The following is a 26,987-nucleotide window of genomic DNA, read 5'->3' as shown; positions in this document are numbered from 1 at the left end:
TAGTATCAGAAAATTACTAGAACTAATCAGTGAATTTAGCAAAGTTGCAAGATACAAAATCAATACACAGAAATCACTTGCATTTCTATATACTAACAATGAAAAATCAGAGAAATTAAGGAATCAATCCCATTCACCACTGCAACAAAAAGAATTAAATATCTAGGAATAAACTTACCTAAGGAGACAAAAGAACTGTACACAGAAAATTATAAGAAACTAATGAAAGAAATCAAAGATGACCTAAACAGATGGAGAGATTTTCCATGTTCCTGGGTAGGAAGAATCAATACTGTGAAAATCACTATACTACCAAATACAATCTACAAATTCAATGTGATCCCTATCAAATTACCAATGGCATTTTCCACAGAAATAGAAGAAAAAATTTCACAATTCATATGGAAACAGAAAACACCCAAAATAGCCAAAGCAGTCTTGAGAAAAAAAGATGGAGCTGGAGGAATCACCCTTCCGGACTTCAGGTTATACTACAAAGCTACGGTCATCAAGACAGTATGGTACTGGCACAAAAACAGAAATATAGACTGATGGAACAAGAGAGAAAGCCCAGAAATAAATCCATGCACTTATGGGTACCTTATTTTTGACAAAGGAGACAAGAATATACAATGGGGTCAAAGACAGCCTCTTCAATAAATGGTGCTGGGAAAACTGAAGAGCTACATGTAAAAGAATGAAATTAGAACACTTCCTAACACCATACACAAAGAAAAACTCAAAATGGATTAAAGACCTAAATTTAAGACCAGAAACTATAAAACTTAGAGGAAAACATAGGCAGAACACTCGATGACATAAATCAAAGTAAGATCCTTTATGATCCACCTCCTAGAGTAATGGAAATAAAAACAAAAGTAAACAATGGGATCTGATTAAGCTTAAAAGCTTTTGCACAGCAAAGGAAACTATAAGCAAGGTGAAAAGACAATCCTCAGAATGAGAGAGAATAGTAGTAAACGAAACAACTGACAAAGGATTAATTTCCAACATATACAAGCAGCTCGTACAACTCAATGCCAGAAAAACAAACAACCCAATCAAAAAGTGGGAAAAAGACTGAAATAGACATTTCTTCAAATAAGACATATAGTTGGCTAACAAACATATGAAAAGATGCTCAGCATCGCTCATTATTAGAGAAATGTAAATCAAAACTACAATGAGAGATCACCTCACACCAGTCAGAATGGCCGTCATCAAAAAGTCTATAAACAGTAAATGCTGGAGAGGGTGTGGAGAAAAGGGAACACTGTTGCACTGTTGGTGGGAATGTGAACTGATACAGCCACTATGGAAAAGGGTATGGAGATTCCTTTAAAAACTAGGAATAAAACCACCATATGACCCAGCAATCCCACTCCAAAACATATATCCTGAGGGAACCAAAATAGACACAAGTATCCCATTGTTCGTTGCAGCACTATTTACAATAGCTAGAGCATGGAAGCAACCTAGATGTCCATCAACAGACAAATGGATAAAGAAGTTGTGGTACATATACACAATAGAATATTACTCAGCCATAAAAAGGAACACATTTGAGTCAGTTCTGATGAGGTGGATGAACCTAGACCCTATAATGCAGAGTGAAATGAATCAGAAAGAGAAAGATAAATATCATATTCTAACACATATATATGGAATCTAGAAGAATGGTACTGAAGAACTTATTTATGGGGCAGCAGTGGAGAAATAGACAGAGAATAGACTCATGGACATGGGGAGAGGGGAGGAGAGGGTGAGATGTATGGAGAAAGTAACATGGAATCTTACATTACCATATGTAAAACAGATAGCCAATGGGAATTTGCTGTATGGACTTCCCTGGTGGCTCAGATGGTAAAAGCGTCTGCCTACAATGTGGGGGACCTGGGTTCGATCCCTGGGTTGGGAAGATCCCCTGGAGAAAAAAATGGCAACCCACTCCAGTACTCTTGCCTGGAGAATCCCATGGATGGAGGAGCCTGGTGGTCTAAAGTTCATGGGGTCTCAAAGAGTGGGACATGACTTCACTTTCACTTTCAGGAAACTCAAACGGGCTCTGTATCAACCTAGAGGGGTGGGATGGGGAGGGAGATGGAACAGAGGTTCAAAAGGGAGGTGATATATGTATACCTATGACTGATTCATGTTGAAGTTTGACAGAAAACAGCAAAATTCTGTAAAGCAATTATCCTTCAATAAAAAAATAAATGAAAAAAAAAGAATTAGAGCAGAAATAAATGAAATTGAAAACTGGAAATCAGTAGTGAAAATTGGCAAAAATAAAACTGATTCTTTGGAAAGACAAATTGATAAACCCCTTGCCAGACTATGAAAAAAAGAGAGAGGATAGAAATTAATAATATCAGAATGAAAGAGAAGAAAAGCATGAAAGAGGGTATATCACTCTAGTTCCTATGAACATTAAAAGGATAATAAAGAAATATTATGAACAACTCTATGACCACAAATTTAATCACCTATGTGAACAGAACATATTAATAATGTTGAAGGAGAGCAAAGTTGGAGGACTGACAAAACTTGACTTCATAACTTACTGTAGAGTGACAGTAATCAAGACAGTGTAGTACTGGCGAAAGAATAGACACACAGCTGGGTGGAACATGATGGAGAATCCAGAAATAGACCCCTATAAATATAATCATTGATCTTTAACAACAGAGCAAAGGCAATACAATGAAATACAATCTCTTCAACAAATAATGCTGGGACAACTGGCATGCACATGAGAAAAAAAATCTAGAACATACACTCTTCACAAAAACTACCTCAAAATGGATAATAGACCTACATATAAACACACTATAAAATCCTAAAACATAACAAGAGAAAACCTGGATGACTTTGGGTGTGGTGATGACTTTTTACGTACAATACCAAAGGCATCATTTATGTAAGAATTAAAGAATAAGTTGGACTTTATGTAAAAGTAAAAACTTCTGTACTATTATAAACAATGTCAAGTGAATAAGAAAACAGTCCACAGACTGGGAGAAAATATTTGCCAAAGACATATCTGATAAAAGACTATTACCCAAAATATATACAAAGAACTCTTAAAACTTAAGAAAAAGAAAACAAAACCCACAATTAGAAAATGTACCAAAGACCTTAACAATTAACCTCACCACTGCCATACACACGGCAAACAAGCGTATGAGAAGATGCTCCACCTTATAAGTCATCAGGGAAATGCAAATGAAAACACGGATGCCTGGAAAAGGAAATGGCAGCCTACTCCAGTATCCTTGCCTGGAGAATCACATGGACAGAGGAGCCTAACTGCTACAGTCCACGGGGTCCCAAAGAGTCAGGCAAGCCTTAGTGACTAAACGACAAATAATGAGTTTTTCATCACTGGAGAAATGATGTTTTAACAATCAGTTATCTTCTCTCCAAAAAAAAAAAAAGAAAGCATACCTAGATGTTACAAAGAAATATGAGACAATGGTATTACAGTTTAGTTCAGTTCAGTCGCTCAGTCGTGTCCGACTCTTTGCGACCCCATGAATCGCAACACACCAGGCCTCCCTGTCCGTCACCAACTCCCGGAGTTCACTCAAACACACGTCCATCGAGTCCGTGATGCCATCCACCCATCTCATCCTCTGTCGTCCCCTTTTCCTCCTGCCCCCAATCCCTCCCAGCATCAGAGTCTTTTCCAATGAGTCAACTCTTCGCATGAGGTGGCCAAAATACTGGAGTTTCAGCTTCAGCATCATTCCTTCCAATTTAGCAGCTCTAATTATGAAATATATATCTGAGGCAAACACAGAAAGGAGAAAGGCTTTACTGAGTAGGACATGGAGCCCTGGAAGACATGAAGACAGTAAGCCAGCACATACAAAGATTTAAATCATCTTTGGCATGGCAGAAGGGGCCAAAAAGATGTAATAGACAACTGGCAGAAAATCACAATGCCTATGAATAAATATATCATTTAAGAACAGAGTGCTATAACGTGTACAAAGCAGTGGGGGGAATAGGCAGTGCATACCAACAGCTGTGTCATGCTCAAAGAACTTGGATAAGGAAAACATGTTAAGTTCTTAACCCCATTAGTCAGAAAATTTACAAATATATAACAAGTCTTGACTTTCAGATGGATTAAAATCTAACCTGGTTAATATGCCATACCTGTGGAAAACAGGAGGAAAACAGGGGGCTGTTCATCATTACCTGTATAGATGCGTCTCCTCTGATTTGAGGTGACAATGTGGCGTGACCTGTCCACTCTATAAATGTGTGTTCCTTTGGAAACAGTAATTCTAGATCTAGGAGTTTCATCCCACTTGAATCAATATATAAGTATAAATAATGTGTTTTGCAAAGTTGTTTTAATTATGACACAGATTGATGAAATTGTGATTATTCAATACAATATTGTCCAGTTAGTAGAAAAAAGATGAAATTCTATGTATGCTCCTATGGAGTATTGTCCATACACAATATATTAAGTGAAATATGTGATTTGCAGAAGAGAAAAGCAAACAGTGAAATGCCACTACACACCTATGAGAATGGGTAAAATCTGAAACACTGACAGCCCAGAATGCTAGAGAGGATTGGCCAGCAGGAATTCACAGTCATTGCTGGTGGAAATACAAAATGGTACAATGACTTTGGAAGCCAATTTGATGGGCTCTTACAAAACTAAATATATCCTTGTCATTTGTTGGTTTTGTTCAGTCGCCCAGTGGTGTCCGACTCTTTGCGACCCCATGGACTGCAGTATGCCAGGCTTCCTTGTCCTTCATGGTCTCCCAGAGCTTGCTCAAACTCATGTCCACTGAGTCGGTGATGCCATCCAACCATCTCATCCTGTCGTCCCCTTCTCCTGCCTTCAACCTTTCCCAGCATCAGTGTCTTTTCCAATGAGTCAGCTCTAGCAATTGTCCTCCTTGGTATTTACCCAAAGGGGTTGAAAAGTCACATACATAAAAATCTGTAACTGGATGCTTGTAGCAGCTCTATTCATAATTTCCAAAGTTCGAAAGCAACCAAGATATCTTTCAGTATGTGACAGATAAATAAACTGTGGCATATATAGACACTAGAATATTATTTAGCAGCAAAAAGAAATGAGCTATCAAGCCAAGAAAACAAACTTAAATGGATATTACTAAGTGAAGAAGCCAATCTAAAAAGGCTGTGTGATTCCAACTACATGACATTTTGGAAGAGATCTCTAGTCTTCAGAATGTTCAAACTACGCATAATTGCACTCACCTCACACGCTAGCAAAGTAATGCTCAAAATTCTCCAAGCCAGGCTTCAGCAGTACGTGAACCATGAATTTCAAGATGTTCAAGCTGGATTTAGAAAAGGCAGAGGAACCATAGATCAAATTGCCAATATCTGTTGGATCATTGAAAAAGCAAGAGAGTTCCAGAAAAAACATTTACTTCTGCTTTATTGACTATGCCAAAGCCTTTGACTTTGTGGATCACAACAAACTGTGGAAAATTCTTCAAGAGATGGGAATACCAGACCACCTGACCTGCCTCCTGAGAAATCTATATGCAGGTCAAGAAGCAACAGTTAGAACTGGACATGGAACAACAGACGGGTTCCAAATCGGGAAAGGAGATTTGCATATTGTCAAGGCTGCATATTGTCACCTTGCTTATTTAACTTATATGCACTGTGCATCATGCAAAATGCCGGGATGGAAGAAGCACAAGCTGGAATCAAGATTGCTGGGAGAAATATCAATAACCTCAGATATGCAGATGACACCACCCTTATGGCAGAAAACGAAGAAGTACTAAAGAGCCTCTTGATGAAAGTGAAAGAGGAGAGTGAAAAAGTTGGCTTAAAACTCAACATTCAGAAAACCAAGATCATGGTATCCAGTCCCATCACTTCATGGCAAATAGATGGGGAAACAATGAAAACAGTGAGAGACTTTATTTGGTGGGGGGGCTCCAAAATCACTGCAGATGGTAACTGCAGCCATGAAATTAAAAGATGTTTGCTCCTTGGAAGAAAAGCTATGATCAACCTAGACAGCAGACACTACTTTGCCAACAAAGGTCCATCTGGTCAAAGATATGGTTTTTCCAGTAGTCATGTGTGGATGTGAGAGTTGGACTATAAAGAAAGCTGAGCACTGAAGAATTGATGCTTTTGAACTGTGGTGTTGGAGAAGACTCTTGAGAGTCCCTTGTACTGCAAGGAGATCCAACCAGTCTATCCTAAAGGAATAGTCCTGAATATTCATTGGAAGGACTGATGCTGAAGCTGAAGCTCCAGTACTTTGGCTACCTGATGTGGAGAACTGACTTGCTAGAAAAAACCCTGATGCTGGGCTAGATTGAAGGCAGGAGGAGCAGGGGACAACAGAGAATGAGATTGTTGGATGGCTTCACTGACTCGATGGACATGAGTTTGAGTAAGCTCCGGGAGTTGGTGATGAACAGGGAGGCCTGGCGTGCTACAGTCCATGGGGTTGCAAAGAGCCAAGACAAGACTGAGCGACTGAACTGAACTGATATGACATTCTGGAAAGGGCAAAACTATGGAGACAGCAAAAAAAGAAGAGTAGTTGCCGGGAGTTAGGGGAAGGGTGATGGAGGAGGGATGAAGAGACAGAACACAGACTATTTTTAAGATAGTGAAAATACTTTGTACAATATTGCAATGAGGTATACATTCGTCCAAACACATAAATGTACAACAACGTCAACCATAAAGTAAACTAGGACTTGGGTGACAATTGCATGACAGCGTCTGTTCATTAGCTGCGACCAATGTCCTACTCTGGCGGCAGATGTTGATAATGGGCGAGGCTCTGTATATGTCGGGGGAGGGAATATATGGGAAATCTTTACCTTTCTCCCAGTTTTTCTGTGAACCGAAAATTGCTCTAAAAAGATTTTTTTAAGGACACTATTTGATTTCACAATACTTATATTTTCCAATACAATAACAGAAAATATTATCTATGAGGACCTAGTAACTTGATTATGTTTTATTATAATCAATATCCTTGGGTTTCTTTACTTTAAAAATAATCTATAGTAACACTTTTTTTCTACTGAAAAGTTCTAGGATTTTAACGTATATACAGATTCATGAAAACGCCACCAAAATCAGAACACAAAGCAGACCATCCCTAAAAGCTCCCTCATACCATCCATTGATAGTCATGCCCTCACCTCACCTCAAACCCCTGGCAAACACTAATTTGTTTTCTACCAGTATAACCTGATCTTTTTCAAGAATTTTTTAGAAGAATTTTTTTAAGAATTTTTTCCAAATTAATGAAAAGTGAAAGTGTTAGTAGCTCAGTCGTGTCTGGTTCTTTGCAACCCCATGGACTGTAGCCTGCCAGCCTCCTCTGTCCGTGGGGATTCTCCAGGCAACAACACTGGAGTGGGTAACCATGCCCTTCTCCAGGGGATCTTCCAAGGAATCTTCCTAGGGATTGAACCCAGGTCTCCTGCATTGCAAGAAGCTAAATTACTGGAATTACACAATATGTAACATTTTGAAATTGGATTTTCTCACTCAGCACAGTGTCTTTAAGATTGATCCAAGTTGTGGGTATCAATAGTTTGTTCCTTTTTATTGTTGTATATTATTCTATGGTATGGATGTACCACAGCTGATCAATTCACCCCTTGCAAAGCTTTGGGGTGGGGTCCAAATTTTGACTATCACAAGTAACAGTGCTGTGAACATTCATGTATATGTTCTTGTGTAAACCAAGTTTTTATTTCTTTAGGCTATATACCTAGGAGTGGAATTGCTGGGGGTCAAATATGTATTTGTAACTTCGTAAGCAATTACCAAACCATTTTCCATTCCCATCAGAAATGTATGAGAGTTTCAGTTGCTTCAAATACTTGTCAGCACTAGGTATTGACAGCACTTTTTCATTTTAGTTGTTCAAATAAGTATGTAAATAATTGTATCTATTCGTGTTTTTAATTTGCATTTCTCTAATGTTTTGTGATACTGTCTTTTCACATTTTTATTTGCCATCCGTATACTCTCTTTGTGAAATGTCTATTCAAGTCCTTTACTTTTTTTTTTTTTTTAAGTTGTCTTGTTCTCTTATCATTGAATTTGAGTGTGCTTTTACATATTCTGGATACAAGTCCTTTTTGGGTATGTAGTTTTCAAATATATCCTCCTAGTCCATATCTTGTCTCTTCATTCTCATGACAATATCTTTGGAAGAACAAAAGCTTTTAAATTTATGAAGTCTAATTTATCAGTTTTTTTACATAGATAAGCTATTTGGTGTCATTCCTAAGAACTCTTGGCCTAACCCCAGAACACAAGGATTTAGCTTATGCTTTTCATTTAGACCTATGATCCATTTTGAGTTAATCTTTATGTAAGGTATGAACTTTATATCAAGGTTTATTTCTTTTCCTATCGATGACCAACTTGTCCAACACACGTTAGTGGAAAGAAATATCTTCCCTCCACTGAACTGTGTTTACACTTTTATCAAAGATCAAATGACTATGTTTGTGTGAGTCAGTTTCTGGACTTTCTATTTTGTTCTATTGATCTCTATGTCTTTATCTTCTGTTTGGGTTTCCTTTAACTAAAAACAGACAAATTTGTCACGTGTCATGAGCAAAGAGGGTGGGAGGAAAAGCAGTTCCCTGTGTACCCAAGAACTATGAATAATTAATTTCTCCCGTCATCTATTTCCTGCCACTTCCTCACTTAGGTATCATGGAAACTGAGGTGAACCAGTTAGTTTCATGGGATAGCAAATTAATGAAACCAAACGTCTTCTTCCTTAAAGGTTTTCTTCACTCCCAGCATTTTTCTGGTGATGTCAACTGAAAAATATGCCAGCTTCGTATGACTTTGAGCAGAGGCAAGGGAGTAGTACTTAAGTACTACTACTTTCCCTGACTTAAGAAAAAGTTTCAGATGAAAATATAACTCTGTTTACCAGGTAGAAAGATATGAACATGGAAATACCTTACTATTTAACTTGAAAATAAAATATCATCCAAGTCATAGTGAGAGTTTTATTATATCGACAGCTGATCTCTGTTCAAAATAAGTTTCTGGATTGCCTTTCAACACTGGGCCTTTTGAATGAGAAAGATTCAGAATGACACCCTAGGGCACAGAAATATAAATGAATGGACACACAGACAGATGGACACAGGCCTAGACATTTTCCTTGTCTTTCCTCTAGCCCAATCTGGGATCACTGAGTATATACTATTTTGTAACAGGTATATAGTATATATATAGTATATCACTGAATATATACTATTTTGTAACAGATCATCATTGCTGTTTTATGCATCTCAAAGTTATTTTATCTATTAGAATGGTCACTTTAGCATTTAATGCAACAAAATGTTCACCACTAGGTATTAAGGGTCAGTTATGTGTTAGGTACCAGGCTACCCAGGTGACACAGAACAGAGTCCCTGCCTTGCTGTTCATTGTTGGGAGCTTCCGAACAGCTTAAACAGTTATCTCTATTTGGTCCTCTGAACCGTCATGTTTGAGTCACCCCAGGATTAAAAGAACTCTTCGAAAGAATAAGTCAGAATTTGTAACCTTTGTGAACTTTACCAAATTTGTATATTTAAGATTGATTTGGATCAAGCCAACCCTTTCACTTTTGGGTATGAAAATCCTGGCCACTAAGGCCAAATCTGTAAGCAAACAGCTTTGCTGGTGAACCAGGTGACATGATCCTCCTAGGGCTTCTCATATTGATGGTTTAGGGCTTGAATACCTTGTTAAACTGCCTGTAAAGGATGAATTCTTGCCCCAAATTGAGCCAACACTGGTCTACATGTTCATTCTTGCATTTGATGTGAGTCATGGGAAATGAGGATATTTGTTTCCTGAAGGAGGAGGAGAATATGAGTCCGCAGTGAATCCCTCTCAGTGACACAGCACAATGCCTCAGGCAGTCTGTTGTTCAATAAATATTTGCTGATCCCATGTCCAATTAGCCAGAGATCTCTATCAACAAAAAAAGCTTGTCTTTGCCAACCTCTCAGCATCTGTGTTTGCGGATCTGCCCTGTATTTCAGAACCTTTGCCCGTAAGGAACCATATCACAAAGCAGGGAACTGGCTGTGTTTATATAGCACTCTATTTCCTGGGTACAGCATCCAGGTAAAATTAGAGTCTAATAAGCCACCCTGTACGTGCTCCTTCTCCTTCCAAGTTTCTCACTTGGCCCTGTTCATTGCTTTCACTGTTACTTCAGGCCAGTGTCCCTGGACCCTAGCATGAGAGAAGAATGCTACTTTCAGCCGTTTGATCAGCTGTAGGACTGGAGCAATCGCAGTCTGTAGGACCACCTCAAGCACAAAAGAATGAAAGTTTGTGCATCTGATGACAGGCATCTGGAGTAACCTTAGGCTAGTAGGAAAGGCCCCACCAGAGGAAAGAGACTCCCATGTTAATGATTACCGTGAAGCAGCAGAAAGGAAAAAAGCAAAAACACCTGGGAAAAGCAGGACAACTTTGGTGAAGTTGAAAATGAATTGGAAAGAGAACTCAGAATTGCAAGCAGCTCAGAGGGAGAGGCTCTTGTTCCTCCTGTGAAAAACCGATAGTTTGGAACAACTAGCCAGCAGTAAGAGAAGGCAAAGGAAGAAGATTCAGAAATATTTGGGAGCATTTGCTATCAAAAGCAGGAGATTTAAAATTACAAATAGAAGAAAATGAAAAATTGAGGCAGTATTGAGGAGTGCTGGCTTTACCAGATGTATTAATATTAATATATCAGTGTACAGGTTCCCTCCTAGGGCTTCCCAATTGGCTCTAGTTGTAAAGAACCTGCCTGCCAATAAAGGAGACTAAGAGACAACCGTTCTATCCCTGGGTTGGGAAGATCCCTTGGAGGAAGGCATGGCAACCCACTCCAGTATTCATGCCTGGAGAATCCCATGGACAGAGGAATCTGGTGGGCTACCGTCCACGGGGTCGCAAAGAGTTGGACCCGACTGAATTGACTTAGCATGCATGCACGCACACACAGATTCCCAGAGGTGAGCTGTAGAAGCTGGACAGAACACTGGGATTACCGAGGTGGGTGGAGCACCTGCCGAGCAGCCTGAGCTCTGATGTGGCTTTCAAATGATGCCAAGTTCAGGAAATATATGCAAATGCTGTGGTTACGGAACACAGAGTGGCCCAGGCGCCCAGCACTGCTGCTGAGCACTGAGAGGGAGCGCTCAGAGGTGGGTTTGGAAAGACACTCGCCTTTGGAACATTGCTCCGAATAGAGCTGAGCTCCCAGAAGCACTGCAATTTCTTTAGATTATCCAATAGCTGACTCTGATGTTTACCAAGTTCAGAGATCAAGCCATTTCGATTTTTTTTTTTTTCTGTAATAAAACTAGCCTCAGCCAGCCAGATTGGGAATTTGCTGCCTGAGCTGTTTTCCAACACTGTTTTGCTGGCAAAACCAGATGTGAGTGTTTCCTCAACTCCTGAGGGGGCTGTATACACTGACTTTATTTTTACTGCTAGCTTTCTGGGGGGAAGGCCAGCAGGTGAGCAGAAGGATTCTTGTCCTGCCGTCCCTGGGTGTGCTTGTGTGTGTGTATCTCTGTGCTTGTGCCTGTGTGTGTCCATATCTGTGTGTGTGTGTGTTTCCACATGCAAATTGTTGTGTCCTGATCACTTGTTTGTAGATATAATGATGGTGCTGCTGGCTGTTTGGCAGTTTCCCATTTGTTTATTGTAAGGGAGGTAGATTCATTTGCAGGATTTTCTGGATGGGAGAGCAAGGGAAACTATTTACTGTCAACAGGATTAGAACAAGGAGATATAAGATACCGAGCTCAAAGAGGCATCTAGTGTCAGGATAAGAGCATAAACAGGTGGGAAGAAGCCACCTACAGTCATTTCTCTCTTGAATGGAACCTTTGAGTATTTGAGTGGAAAATACAACTTGGAAAATTGCCCTTCGGTGAAAGCGTATGTCAACAGAGCTGAATAGAGTAAAATTAGGTTGGACTCAAGTTCAATTTCATCAACTCTCCTTCTTCAATTCTTTTCTGATTTTTATTTCCCAAAGATAAAAGACGGATGCTCACAATTTGGAAATAAGAACTTGAATGAAGCATTGAGAAGGTAAGTCTCCGGTCCCCACACATTCCCAGAGAAATTCAGCCTCCAGAGATTAACATCACTGGGAAAGCCACACAACAAGCACTGTCTCCACTGGCAGACAGAGACGCTGCTGTTCTGCTCAGAATTGACCAGGAAGCCGTGAAATCCCGGATGGAAGGAGACTTAGAAGATTGCCTGCTGAATAAGGTAAGGACAGATACCAGTCTCTTCCACATGCTCTTTCCCACTCCTCCTACCCCACCAACCTTGATGCAGAAAGGATTTCAGGCTGATTCCAAAGACATAGAAAATGCCCCAAGACCATCACCCATAAGAGTGTTCAGGAATTTACCATATTTAAGTCCTGCCTTTGAGATTTCAGTGCAAGAGGTACTTTGGGTATATAATGTGGAACAGAGAGTCACAGCTTGGCTGCAGCTCGGCTCCCCACTGATGCCTGGGTGCATATAGGTATGCTAAATCACTTCAGTGGGGTCTCTGCGACTCCAGGCTCCTCTGTCCCTGGGATTCTCCAGGCAAGAATACTGGAGTGGGTTGCCGTGCCCTCCTCCAGGGGATCTTCCCAAACCAGGAATGGAACCCTTGTCTCTTAGTCTCCTGTATTGGCAGGCAGGTTCTTCACCACTAGCGCCACCTGGGAAGCCTGATGTCTGGGTGGACATGAGCAAAGCACTTAACCTGTCTAAGCCTCAGTTTTTTTCCCTGTAAAATGGGAGTGATAACAGGATCTTAGTGGGGGTCTTTGAAAAAGAGTGAATAAGACAACTTTTTGAAAACTGTAAAACTGCTAAATTAAAATGTAAAGGTGATGGGGAGGAAAGCCTGGCGTGCTACAGCCCATGGGGTTGCAAAGTCAAACACAACTGAGTGACTGAACTAATTCACTGTATTTTTAGTACACATGGATTAAGAACCAATTAATTTATTCTCTGTAGAGTCATAGGCTCTTAGGATATTAGAACTTGAAGGAACCGTAAATATTATCTAATTTAAGCCTTTCTGTTTACAGATGAAGCTGCTAAGACAGCACCACCCTTTAAACTAAAATATTAAGAGTTAGAGATTAGTTTAGTGTTTTCATGCCTTTATAAGTTAACAAAGTAGAATTCATTATTATAGTGATAAAATCAAGTTGATTTCTTAGCCAAATCCATTAAGAGAGATAAATAGGGGAAAAACGTATGATAATAAAAATTATAGCAAACAAAGTGATTTCTCCCTTTGGAGAAACTGTGTAACCTGGCATTTCCCCATGGTCCTGCGTTTTCTGAAAGAAAAAAGTTCAAATATTTTAGCCTGGCATTCAAATAATATTTTATCTTTCTACTCTCTGCTTCCCTGCATCTTCAATCACAGAAATTCTAAACAAAAGCTCTCTATGTTGACTCCAGCCTATGCATGTGTTTTCTTTGGCCCACAGAGAATTTTTCAGATTTTTCAATTTTGTTACAAGCATTTCCAAATAGTGAAATTTTGCATAGAAATTCAGATTTCCTTCCTCTCTGGAATAATAATAATAAAAAAAAAATCAAACTATCTGCGGCATCACTTTTCCAGTCAGTGCAATGCAGGTGTTGAAACTAGGTCCTAGTTTCTTGCCTGGCAGCCACGGACTGGAGTTGAGCATCTGTCCCGCTGGAGGCTGTGGCGCTGCTGAGTCTGACAGTCCCCCTCCCCAGCCCTCCCTCTCCTGCGTGTGTCCATTATTCTGCCCCTATGGGTGGTTGGGTCTGACAGTCCTGTCCTAGAAGAACTGTGCCCCGAAAAGGTCTCAGGCTGAAGCTCTCCCTCCACCACTCAGGGAGACATCCCCCTCTTCTTCATTTTTCTGGTTCATACTCATCCTTCAAACTCAGCTCTGAGTCCACCTTCTCATGAAAGATTAACCTGACGCCCCAACACAAAACATTTGTGCCTTTCTATGACTTCCCATCATAATCATCACTGATAATATTTATTTGGCCATCAATTGTATCTTAGCTCCTGACACCTTTCCTATTGTTATCTTGGTGGTGACTTAACTATATCATTGTATTCTGTAGAAGTTTCCAGAAGGAAGAACAGTGCCTTGGATATCTTTATTCCCTCTTGAAATTCACATAGGATCATTGCATGTATGTGGTTAGAAGTATCTTCAGGCCTCATTGAAGATAATGTGAGATGAGTGTTAAAGGTGCTGGCAGGTTGAGGCCCTGCAGTGTGTCATGTAAGCAACAACCACATGATCCATGCATATGACCATTTTTATAGAAAGGAGCAGAGGCTCATGTGAATTAAATGTGTCCAAAGTCACAGAGTTAATGAAGGTGCTGAGGTTTCAACCTACTCTGTTATGCACCAAACTACGTTTCCTCTGCTAAACCCTCTATATCACCATAAACACACACAGCACAAAACACAGCACCCAAAACACAGATCTGGATGTGGCCTGCTCAGTGAGAGAGACGTTTTGTGTTTGGGTGTCTTTAAGGGTGGCCCTGTCTCACCTGCAGATTTTGCACATAAGCCCAAAGCTAAAAGGAGGAAGTTCCCCATGCAGACAGGCAAATGTTTAACATCACAAGTGCTACACAGAGATTTGAACAGGGTGCTTGAGGGAAAGAGAGCACTGTGAGCTCTGATGGGAGAGGTCTTCCACAGAGTGAAGACAAAGCCTTAGCAGCTCATACTAAATTAGTCGAGTTTTAACATGCGGAGAGGACTTCCAGCGCAGGGAACCCCATTCAAGCAGTTAGCATGGGTTTCATTCCCAGTAACCTTGTCCTTGGGCACGCAGAGTGGTGCAGTGATTGTGAACAAGGACACTGCCTGGGTGTGGATTCCTGTGGCTTGCCAACTCCCAGACCTTGGGTAAATTACTTACACTTTCTGAACTTGTTTTCTCCTCTGTAAAATGAGGATTACCAGAACACCCACCTTAAAGGATTATCCAGAGGCTCTAAGGATCCGTATGTGTGTTAGTCACTCAGTTGTGTCCTACTCTGTGACTCCATGGACTGAGGCCCACCAGACTCCTTTGTCTATGGGACTTCCCAGGCAAGAATACTGGAGTAGGTGGCCAATTCCTCCTCCAGGGGATCTTCCTGACCCAGGGATCGAACCTGGGTCTCTTGCATTGCAGGCGGATTCTTTACATCTGAGCCACCAGGGAAGCCTCAAAAAGCCTTATAAAGTATCTTTTACACTGCAATGCCTCACCAGCCTCGCCTCTGCAGGGCTGTTGTTACTATAGCTTCTGCTATATATGAATTGCAGATATCCTGTGGGGGTCCAAGCATTTGGGTCATGGAAGAATTAGTCTAAAAAGATAGGGACTGTGATGTCTTATCTGTATGGATCACTGAATTTAAGTTTCCAGTCCTTTAAATTATTAACCGCTGAAAGACAGAAACAGTGTCTGTCCCACAACCACGACTTTTTTTTTTGGTTATTCTGAGAGTTCGTTGTGGTGCACAGGCTTCTCCAGTTGTGGCACATGAGTTTCGTTGCCCTGAAACTTATGGAATCTTAGTTTCCTGACCAGGGATTGAACCCACATGCACTGCATCGGAAAGCAGATTCTTAATCACTGGACCCCAGGGGAGTCCCACACCACTACTTTTTAAAACTGATTATTGGAGTTAAGGCAATTCCAGAATTTAGTCTGACTTCCTGTTGTTTAGAAAGAAGTTCTCAGCCTTTTTTCCCAACGGCACTCCTTGTGGATGGCATTTGCACTGGCTGCTTGCTCATGGGTGTGGCCAGCCCTGTGTGGCATTCCTGTCATGCTCTTTCTTACACCCCCTACCTCTTTCGGGAAAGTATGCAGGAATACAAGTGAGTCAGATTGATGTTATTTTAAGGAATAAACTTGAATTGGCAATAATTTATACTTGAAACAGTAAATTGTTCCCAGACGAGCTGTTAATAGTAGCAAATGACGTGGGCCAACAGCACGCCTGATGTTGCGCCTGCGGAGGTGGACACTCATGGGCGTGTAGACATTCCCTGGAGGGCAGGAGACCCACAGAAAATGGATGGCCAAACCTTGAAAGTGCCAACAGCCTCTGATGACTGCTTCTGTGGAAACTCTGCTTAGAGTGATTGAATCTGCACACTAATGAGTGTGGCATAACTTTTCCAGTCAGTACAATGCAGGGGTTGAACAAGATAATCTAGTTCAACCACATACACCTAGCATCTTGGGCCTGGTTAAATTATTATAATTCATTTTTGTTTTTGCTCTGTGGCATCCACCAATGCTCTCTTTAGAAACAAAAATGTTTCTCTTTAGAAAGAGAAACACACCTTAGTGCATTGAACTAATCAGCAGAGAAAGTGAATGAAACTTAAACAGGCACCCGAAGTCAAATTTCGACTGAATGGGGGAATTCCCTGGCAGTTCAGTATTTTGGACTCGGCGCTTTCACTGCTAGGGGGCGTCAATCCCTGGTCAAGGAAATCCCGAAAGCTGCGTGGTGCACAAAGGGGTAAAAAAAGCTTGAACTGAATGAGCTTTGATCCATCTTCAGTTTGCTTCAAAGCTTTGCCATGAAATAAATGGAATGACAATGCTGCTTCTAGGTTGCAACTGATGTCTTAGCTTGCTTCCTGAAGTCTGAGAGCCATCCAAGGGATTCTGAGGTTGGGCTAGCGACTGGTCTCTACGTGGGATGGAGCCTCCTTCTTTCACCAAGATTGCTCCCTGTAAAGCTGCTTCCAGCCCCATTCCCTGCTTTCTGCACCCTGAATTAGAATCTTCTTGTTATACCTCGCTAAGCCATGGTCAGGACGAGCGAAGGGAAACAACTGGGGTTTCTAGGTTGTGGTTTAGACCAGGGGTCTGCGACCTGTGGGACCGAATGCCTAATGAGCTGAGGTGGAGCTGATGTACTAATAATGGAAATAAAATGCACAATAAATGCAGTGTGCTTGAATTATCCTGAAATCACCCCTTCTCCACCCCAAGTGTGTGGAAAAATTGTCTTCCACGAAACGGGTGCCTCATGTCAAAAAGGCTGGGGACTGCTGGTTTAGAGGAATAATGAGTGAGAAATTATAGGTGTCTTCTAAGGAGTGTCTGAACTTGTCCTCGCCAGTGAGAAAATTCTACCACCAAATGGTGGCATAATTTGTAGAAGAGATTCCCAATGGAGAACTGTTTCCAAGAGGTGCATGCGCACACACACACACACACACTTTCTCTCAAGTTTTTATCAATTAAAAATTATATAGTAGTGTGAATATGGTCATAAATCTTCCATTAGCTTATTAACATGAGAAACAAAATATGTATGCAGATATATGCTGGAGTAGACTGCTATTTCCTCCTCTAGAGGATCTTCCTGACCCACAGATTGAACCCTCGTCTCCTGTGTCTCCTGCACAGCAGGCAAATTCTTTCCCCTCTGAGCCACCTGCAGAAGCCTTCCTATTGAATCACCATTATGTTGCTAACATTCAAGTTCTGTGAATTCACATCAATGGAGTTGGAAGATCTGGGAAGTTAGCCTTAGTCCTTCACACATTCGGAGACCTTAACTATTTGAAATGACTATTTCCCAACCATTCTGACTGCAGTTTTCTATCTAGTTAGCCCTTGTATTACTTTCTTCCACTATTCCTGATCAGACATCTGGCCGGTGAACTTGTCCAATATCCCTTAATCTCCCAAACTGACTTCATCCTTTCTCTGCCCAGGCTTGAAAACATGGCCCACCACTGACCTGCTTCCTCTCTCTTCTCCAGATGGTGCCAGCAAACTCTAATCTTTCTTTTGATTTATTTATTTATTTTGACTGTGCTGGGTCTTTGCTGCTGTGCAGGCTTTTATCTAGTTGCAGGGGGTTACTCTTCACTGTGGTGTGTGGGCTTCCCATTGCAGAGGCTTCTCTTGTTGTGGAGCACAGGCTCTAGGTGCGTGGACTTCAGTATTTGAGGCACGTGGGGTCAATAGTTGTGGTTTCCAGGCTCTAGACTGTAGGCTCAATAGCTGTGGCGCATGGACTTATTTGCCCTGTGGCATGTAGGATCTTCCTGGATCAGGGATTGATTGAACTAGAGTCTCCTGTGTTGGCAGGCAAATTCTTTACCACTGAGCCACCAGGGAAGCCCAGCAAACTCTAATCTTAACCTCTCTACTGTTAGCCCTGGAGAGTTGAGGGGTATTGGACAACCTCTTACAACTCAGCCCACTGTTAATTCACAGCCTCATGGACACACAATGGAGTGTTGGTACTGCCTGGAAACTTTGCCTATCTACCATACATGCATGAGTGCTCAGGCATGTCCAACTCTTTGTGACCCCAAGGACTGTAGCCCACCAGGCTCCTCTGTCATGGAATTTTCAAGAATACTGGAGTGGGTTGCCATTTCCTTTTCCAGAGGATCTTCCCAACCCAGAGAACAAACCCACATCGCTTGCATCGTCTGCATTGGCAGGCAGAGTCTTTAGCACTGGCACCACCCGGGAAGCCCGGAACCTTTACACCAGCCTCTGGAGACCCTAACAGCCCCTCGTCTGTTAGAGAGGCCTCTGCCAACGTCTGTTACCCAAGTCCCCCTGCCTTCCTCGTCTCACCTCACTGTCAGCACGCTGCCTTGCTCTAGAAAGAAGACAGGCGTCAGGCAGGAACTCTGTGCCTTTATCCACATCTGCACCCATCTTTCGTCCCTTCTGAAACACCAAGGCTAGCTCCTCACCAGGTTTCTGGATTTCCATGACTCCTCCTGGCTGGGAAACCCTTCTTGGGGGGTTTTGCTCTCTGCCTTCCTCCTTTTCCACTGGCTTTTTTCCTCTCAGCATTGAATCTGTGTGTCCTTTTGAAATAAACGTGTTGCTGTCCTTGGTCTTGTTTTTTCCTTCTCCGGCCAAGCTTCCCAGAGCAGTCTCTTGCTTCTAAGTTTACTCGCTCATCTCCCATTCTCTTTAAACCCACTGCTGCCTGACTTAACGCCCACTGTTTTCCCCAAACATGTCACGCTGGTTCTAGTTACCAAACTATGGCCATCTAGGGACCTTATCTCATTCAGCCACTAACTTTTGACCTTGTTTTTAATATTCTTCTTCCTTTTCTTTCCAGACCTCTCACTGTTTGTTCTCCCACCTCACCATCCTCCTCCAAGGTAACATCTGCTCCAACAAAGTGAAAACAATTGTGTCTCTCTGCTTGTGCTCTTCAGGTTAAGTTTTCTCTTTCTAGAACAATCTTCATGCCCTTCTCTTTCCAGCTAACTGCTGCCAGCCTTTTAAGTTACAACTCTGACACACCAGGCTTCCAGGAAGGCCTCCAAACTAGAGGCAGCTTCCATTTCCTTTGCACCCACACCATCCTGTGCAAACCTATAGTTAGCACTGTGCATGCGTGCGCTCAGTCACTCTGTTGCGCCCAACTCTTTTGAAACCCCGTGGACTATAGTCTGCCAGGTTCCTCTATCCATGGAATTTCCAGGCAAGAATCCTGGAGTGGGTTGCCATTTCCTACTCCTGGGATCTTCCCGACCCAGGGATTGAACCAATGTCTCTTGGACCTCCTGCATTGGCAGGTGGATTTTTTACCACTGTACCACCTGGGAAGCCTGTATTTAGCACTGAAAGTGAAAGTGAAGTCACTCAGTCGTATCCGACTCTTTGCGACCCCATGGACTGTAGCCTATCAGGCTCCTCTGTCCATGGAATTTTCCAGGCAAGAGTACTGGAGTAGGTTGCCATTTCCTTCTTATTGGTCTGCTGTCAACCTCTTGACCACATGATATGCACAAAACTTGGCATAAAGTGGATGTTCAGCAAAAACTGCTCTAATAGAATTGAATCCTAACATGTGAGGGAAGTCCTATACTGGAAAGGACCCTTGATTATGCTTCTACAAACATTTGCCTTTATTTTTGGCATGGCAAATGACCTTCCCCTCTCTACCTTCTCTCTTTCACTTACACACTCTGGAAGATGCAGAATCTTGGTAGTTTACAGATGCTCAAGAAAGCTACCCTTGGTCCCTTCTATGGATGAATGTCGTGAGATGAACATACAGAGAGCTGTGGAATGTGCAGAGCCTGGCAGACCATGGGGTTGCAAAACAGTTGGACACAGCTTCTTGCTTGTGGCAAGAAGATGAAATCAGAAGCTAGGATAGGCCTGATTAGGGCTTCTTAGGTGGCACAGTGGTAAAGGAACACGCTGCCAATGCAGGAGATGCAAGAGATGCCAGTTCGATCCTGAGTCGGGAAGATCTCCTGGAGGAGGAAATGGCAACCCTGTCCGTATTCTTGCCTAGGAAATTCCATGGCTGGAGGAGCCTGGCGGGCTACAGTCCATGGGATTGCAAAGAGTCAGACACAACTGAGCACACGTGCACACAGACCTGATCCTCATAGTTAAGGTCAGACAAGAACCGTGCTCCCCAGCATCTGTGAGGGAGGTGCTTATCATACGCCAGTAGGTGCCTCCCACGTAAAGTAACAAAGAGCCCCTTCCAGTTCTTCCAGACTTTCTGTGCAGAGTCAGAAGAAACATCATTGCACACCTTTTCTTATGAGTCTAGGAGCCAAAGGAGGGAGTGAACACAGGGGAGAAGGGAACCATCATTTATTGATGACATACAGGAAGCAAGCTGTGCCCTGTTCACATACGTTAGACTGTTTCCTATTCACCAACCTGGAGAGCAGGTATTATTATCCCATTTTCGAGTCTCACCAAGTTCACAAAACCCTGTGGGATAGCCTGTCCCCCACCATCCCTTTCAAGTTCATCTTCTTTATTCTCCTTCTTTACCCTCCTGTAATGACAGCAGCTTCCTTGCTGGCCCTTGAGCCTTGCTAAGCTGACTCCTGCTTTAGAGGTCTTGGAATTTGCTTTCCCAAGCTGTCATCAGGGCTCACTCCAATATCACCTCCTTCCAGAGGCCTTCTCTGCCCACTCAGTCTAAAATAGCAGCCCCAGGACTTCCCTTGTGGTTTAGTGGTTAAGACTGTACACTTCCATTGCAAGGGGCACGGATTTGACCTCTGATCAAGGAATAAGATCCAACATGCCAGACAGCATGGCCAAAAAAGAAAAAAAAAAAAGTTGTTGTTGTTCAGTCACTGAGTCCTGTCTGAGTCTTTTGTGACCTTATGGGACTATAGCCCATCAGGCTCCTCTGTCCATGGGATTTCCCAGGCAAGAATACTGGAGTAAGTTGCCCTTTCCTTCTCCAGGGGGTCCTAAAATGGTAGCCCTTTATTCTCTAGTCCTTTCCCCTATTTTATTGTTCTTTTTGGGACTTATCATATCTGATCTTACATTATACATGTGTGTATTTGTGTGTGTCTATAGCGACTGAACTGAACTGATATATATATATAGAGAGAGAGACATATATACATGTATATATGTATTTTAGACATATATACATATATCCTGTGTTTTCAACTAGAGGGCAAGCATCTCTATCTTGTTTGCTGTTGTTTTGTTTACTGTCAAGCGAAGGACCTAGACAGGCATCTACCACGTGGCAGGTTCTAGATCAATATTGAGAAATTCTTCTATTTCAGAAGAGAACACTGAGGCACCAGTGAGTATCATCAGATGTGAGTTCATCTCTCCTGGAGTTCTTGGGAAAGCAGGCTTTTCTGGGCTGATTGCTTTGGTCCCCACCACCAAGCCCTGTCTCCTCCCTTCCCCAGGGCCTGATCCAGGTATAACCATCTTTGCTGATCCCTTCGCATACAGGTGGACTTGAGGCGCCAGTTGATTTCCCAGATGGTGGAAGAGGTGCAGAAAGTTGTCCATCACCTGACCACAGAAATAAGCTACCAAGACTTTCGATTTCAAGCCGTCCCTTACTGTGACACGTACAATGAGAACATTAAGGTAAGCAGGTCACTTGGCTCTAAGTGCCCACCCAGTGAGCCAGGAAATGGGTGGGTAGTCTCAGTATGTGTCAGGCACTCACACCACCAAGAGTAGCAATAAAGCTTCCTAGTATTTACCATCTGCCCACTCATTGCATAGATGTTACTGCAGTTGCCGTCCCACATTCTTACTTAACAGATGATGAAAATGGAAGCTTGGAGAAGTCAAGGGACTTGATCAAGCCTTTTAGACACTAAAGCCAGAATTCCACCCAGGGCTTCTGATTCCAAAGCAAGTCCTAGTGTACTGATTAAAGTTCAGTGAAGCACACATTCATTTATTAAGCACCCTCGCAATAGACTAGGCACTGCGTAGAGAGGGGACTCAGGGCATTGATGAGAAAAATAGTTGAAAGTGATAGTCGATGAGCTACAAGTCGGAGAAAAAGAAAGTAGAAGAGGTGGCCCTTAGAGATTGCAGGAGCCGCCTGGAAACCTGGTCCCTGCTGAGGAGTCCCACAGAACTGTGAGCCCCAGGACCCTTGTGTGACAACCAGCACTCATGAGGCATTGCAGCGTGGGCAGAGCTAGGCTCACAGAGATCGCACCCAAGCCTGCACACAGCCTAGTAGAAGAGACATTATGGTTGGCTCCCTTTTAGAGATGAGAGAAACGAGGCTCTGAATCATTCTGAATCGCTGTGCTTCCCACTCCCCCCGCACCGTTTTTAAAAATTTTATGTATTTCTGGCTATGCTGGGTCTTTGTTGTTGCTGAGGCTCTTCTCTACTTGTGGCGGGCAGGGGCTGCTCTCTAGGTGCAGTGCAAGGGCTTCTCATTGTAATGGCTTCTCTTGTGCAGTGCAGGCTCCAGGGAGCAAGGGCTTCCGTAGTTGCAGCATGTGGGCTCTAGAGCACAAGCTCAGTAGTTGTGGCCAATGAGCTTAGTTGTTCCACAGCATTTGGATCTTCCCGGATCAGGAATCAAACCCGGGTCTCTTGCATTGACAGATGGATTCTTACCACTGAGCCACCAGGGAAGCCCCCCATGCTCCTATATTTTGATTTTTCTTATGACACATAAGAATTAAAGAATTATATTATACTTTAATATAAGTGAAAGTGAAAGTCATTCAGTCATGTCTGACTCTCTGTGACCCCATGGACTGTATAGAATTCTCCAGGCCAAAATACTGGACTGGGTAGCCATTCCCTTCTCCAGGGAACTTCCCAACCCAGGGATCAAACCCAGGTCCCACCTTGCAGGTGGACTCTACCAGCTGAGCCACAAGGGAAGCCTTAAAATAAGTAGTAAACTTATATGTACACATGCCCAGCTCTCACATCAGACTGTGAGCTCCTTGCTTATAAGGATCACATCTCTTGCTTGTCCCCTCATAGTACCCAGCATGGTGGGGGCCCATGGTAGACACTCAGCTTCTGCTGAATGAGTAAGTAAGCAAAAGAATTACTACCTGAATGAAAAACCATTGCTCTGCTAAGTTGCTTCAGTCGTGTCCGACTCTGTGACCCCACGGACTGTAGCCAAACAGGACCCTCTGTCCGTGGGATTCTCCAGGCAAGAATACTGGAGTGGGTTGCCATGTCTTCCTCCAGGGGATCTTCCTGGCCCATAGATCGAACCCAAGTCTCTTATGTCTCCTGCATTGGCAGGTGGGTTCTTTACCACTAGCCGCCACCTGGGAAGTCAGTCCAGTACATTTCAAGTTTGGTGGGTTCAAGGACCACCCACAAGATTCTGGGACTTGTGGGTTTGGGGACAGTATCAGATTTTAGGAAATTTACCCCAGGATGATAATTATAAAGATAGATTGGATCTTGGGACATCAGAACATCATCTGCCCACCTCTACCACACTGCCAACCTAAACAGGACAAATATAGACCAATGACTATGAATAGAAATATAACATCACTTTTTCTAGAACTATATCTGGGGAAATTTCCTGCTGTTGTCTCACTTAGAAGTCATAACTTAAAATACATCTTGCATTTATATACATCATGTCCTATATAATACATTAAGTTTTGAAAAAAATAGTTACAGTGGGGCATATAAATATGCTTTTATTTTCTCTTGGACCAAATTCAATAAGGATGTATTAAGCACCATTTATGTGACTAATGACATGATACTTGGGTTTTTGGATTCACATGCAAGTGGGTTCAAAAAAATGTACAGATTTTGAATGTCATAGTTTAGGTCCCCCTCTTATTTTAATCCTACCACATGTCAATGGATACCAGAAGTCATGTGGACCTGTTACTGAATTGTGGGGTCTGGCTGCTCACCAGTCAAAAGCCAATAAACAGGCCATATTGGTGGAAAGAAAGGTTTATTTCAGATTCGGTGACTGGTGGGGGAGGGAGGGCGTCTGTCCAGAGGCTGACTCCCCACCTGACACTTGGCAGCAAGAGCTTTTATAGACAGAGAGGGGGCTACTTGAAAAACCAGCACAGTCACCTCTGACAGCCGTCTTCAGATTGGTCATCAGTGGTCTGACCAGCATCATGTTGGGTGTTTTAGGTACAGTTAATCTTCAGTTGCAGGGTCAGTTTGTTTCCGTTTCTTTGAGACCAATTCTTGGAATTGAGGCAACTTATGTCATGGCTACAGTCTGCTCATTGTGTAGTTAACTTCTCCAGCTGGTGGGGCTTTCAGTATCTGTAAGACTTCTCAAGGATATGGCTCAAAACATTAATGACAGCCCCTGAGGAGGAACTAAAGGCCCTTGCCCATGCTTCTTGACTACATTATTATTATTTCATCTCCTTTGACTGTTTTCCTTTGTTTCCATGTGTTCTCGCTTCTGTGATTAAACTTTTTTGACTAAAGTTTTCCACAGACAAAAGGACATGGGGTCGGGGGGGGGACCATAGGTTCCTCCTCCGTTTCAGACCCGTCATCTCAAGAATCAAACTACTGTTCCCTGAGAATGAGGAAGATTCAGTTGCTGCTGATTTCAGTGTTCACCTCTGAATTCGCACCAACAGGTCCCTGGGCAAAAGTTATCCAATTCCATTGTCAGAACTTTCCATGGAAAGGCAGTAGCTCCTCCAGTGTATACCTGAGTGATGGGGAAACATACAGGGTGGAGTGGGCTGTTGTGTGATGTGGTTAAGTATCATTTCCCTTTGGTGGTACCGCACCATCTACCATCGTGTTCTACCTCTTGGACTATTGGCGTGACAGCTGCTTACCTGGTTCTTGTAAAAAAATAGAGTTATGTAGATTCTTCGTGTTCACCTTTTTCCCATTTAACTTAGAATCATCTTGGTAACTCACATTGCCTCAACAAAAAGGTTTTCATTTCTGTGACTCTGTAAGGGTTAGTCATTAAAACTGTCTGTGGATCATCAGTCCAAGTAAAAAAAATTCTGCATTTGGCAAAATGGTTTCACCTCCTCTCCACCCCTTCCCGCCCTTAATTGATTATCAGATCTTTCATCCATCCCAGGTCATTCATTCTTTTTTATTATTATTATTTACTTATTTGACTGCATCAGGTCTTAGTTGTGGCACGTGGGTTCTTTAGTTGCAGCATGCAAGCTCTCAGTTACAACATGAGGGATCTAGTTCCCTGGCCAGGGATTGAACCTGGGCCCCCTGCATTGGGAGCACAGAGTCTTAGCCACTGGACCACCAGGGAAGTCTCCCCAGGTCATTCATTCTTGACCAAGAACCAGCTCAGGAGAGAAAATTAACCACTGAATGAACAATCAGAACATCCAAGGTCAGGTTCCAGCTCTACCACTGACTGGCTGTGTGTCCCTGGGGAGACTTTGAACCCCTCCGAGCCTCAGGCTCCTCATTTGGTCAATGTTAGCAAAGCCCAACTCGTGTGTGACTGTGAACACGAGATAAGCGAATGCACAAGCATTGGAGTGCTTGGTAAGCGCAGAATGCAGTGACTACTGGCTCCCTCCCCTGCTTTTTCTCCCCTACCCCAACCCCACCCCAAAGGTCAGGTGCCTCTAGAGTTCTGGGTCCACTTCACTCTTTTTCTTGCAGATCCATGAAACCCAGGCCTCACTGAGTTAATTTCTTTGCCCGAAGTGTTACAATGGGCTAGTGGCACAACAGAGATGGAATCCTCTGCCGACAGGCGGGCAGGTGGGCGCGGTTCTGTCCTCCTTGTCACATTGCTGAGGGTTGAGTGGTTCACTGAGTGGCCTGGGTCAGCAGGGCGGCTCCCCCAGGGCTTGCGTCACCTCCTGAGTCTATGGACTGACACCCCCACTCTCCGCTTTCCTGACCCCAGGTCTTGGCTCCCACCCAGTTCCTCATCACAGTCCCGATGAGAGGCCTGGCCGGGTACAGGGAGGCCCGGCAGCAGCGCTGGCGCTACTACAGCCTGAAGGGCGCCCGCCTGCCCCGCCCCCTGCAGGACCCAGAGGGCCTGCAGCAGTGGCTGGAGGTGGAGCAGTTTCTGAAGAGCCCCGGGCAGTGGCACGAGGCAGACGTCAGCATCGAGGGAGACATTGTGCCCGCCAAGGTCCTCCAGGTGTTCCGGAAACTGGTTGAAAACGCGATTGAGACCTGTCACCTGTCAGGTGAGCCAGTGGAGGAGCGCACAAGGAAAGTGCCTGGCATTTCTGTTTTGCTCTAAAATCAGAAGTGTCCTGCTTGGGTGTTTCCTGACGCTCACGCCCCTAAATTGAGGATAAAATCATGTGCTTTTTACATCTGCCTAATCCTCACTACGTGAATTTGCTCTTTTTTTTTTTTTCTGGTGTGACACACAGAATGGAATTCAAACTCACAACACACGTTAGTGGCCTTAAGTGGATTACTGCCCTGGCACAGATAAGGCAGTCTTTGGGTTATGCACCCTTTCCAAGATGTTAGCTGCAAAACCTGGGTATTTTCATGAACAAGCAAATTCTCATAAAGCTCAGATCTTTGTTATTAGCACATTTTCACCACAACACCCTCCAACTGACTGGAGTATTCCTCCAGTGTGTTCTGCGGCAGCTCACTGGGGAAACACTAACACCAGAACACGAAAGCCAGGAGCTATAAGGAAACGATTATGTTTGAC

General features: G+C 43.0%; 1 protein-coding gene and 1 non-coding gene across 2 annotated transcripts in view; one reads left to right on the top strand and one right to left on the bottom strand.

Annotated features, from left to right (window-relative positions):
* The first annotated feature begins 11,349 nt into the window (after positions 1-11,349).
* The window catches only part of MAB21L3 (mab-21 like 3), a 28,911-nt gene continuing 13,273 nt past the window's right edge, over positions 11,350-26,987 (top strand). The window contains exons 1-4 of the mRNA XM_040230959.1: positions 11,350-11,452; positions 12,062-12,303; positions 21,806-21,946; positions 26,208-26,499. Coding sequence (XP_040086893.1) covers positions 12,268-12,303; positions 21,806-21,946; positions 26,208-26,499 — 469 coding nt within the window. The 5' untranslated portion in view covers positions 11,350-11,452; positions 12,062-12,267. The remainder of the gene's footprint in view (positions 11,453-12,061; positions 12,304-21,805; positions 21,947-26,207; positions 26,500-26,987) is intronic.
* TRNAG-CCC lies at positions 25,523-25,595 on the bottom strand. The gene has a single exon. It is a non-coding gene; the product is annotated as a tRNA-Gly (tRNA).

Source organism: Oryx dammah, unplaced genomic scaffold (genome assembly GCF_014754425.2).
Source record: "Oryx dammah isolate SB20612 unplaced genomic scaffold, SCBI_Odam_1.1 HiC_scaffold_28, whole genome shotgun sequence".
NCBI lineage: Eukaryota > Metazoa > Chordata > Mammalia > Artiodactyla > Bovidae > Oryx > Oryx dammah.
This window is presented reverse-complemented; position numbering and strand designations above follow the sequence as displayed.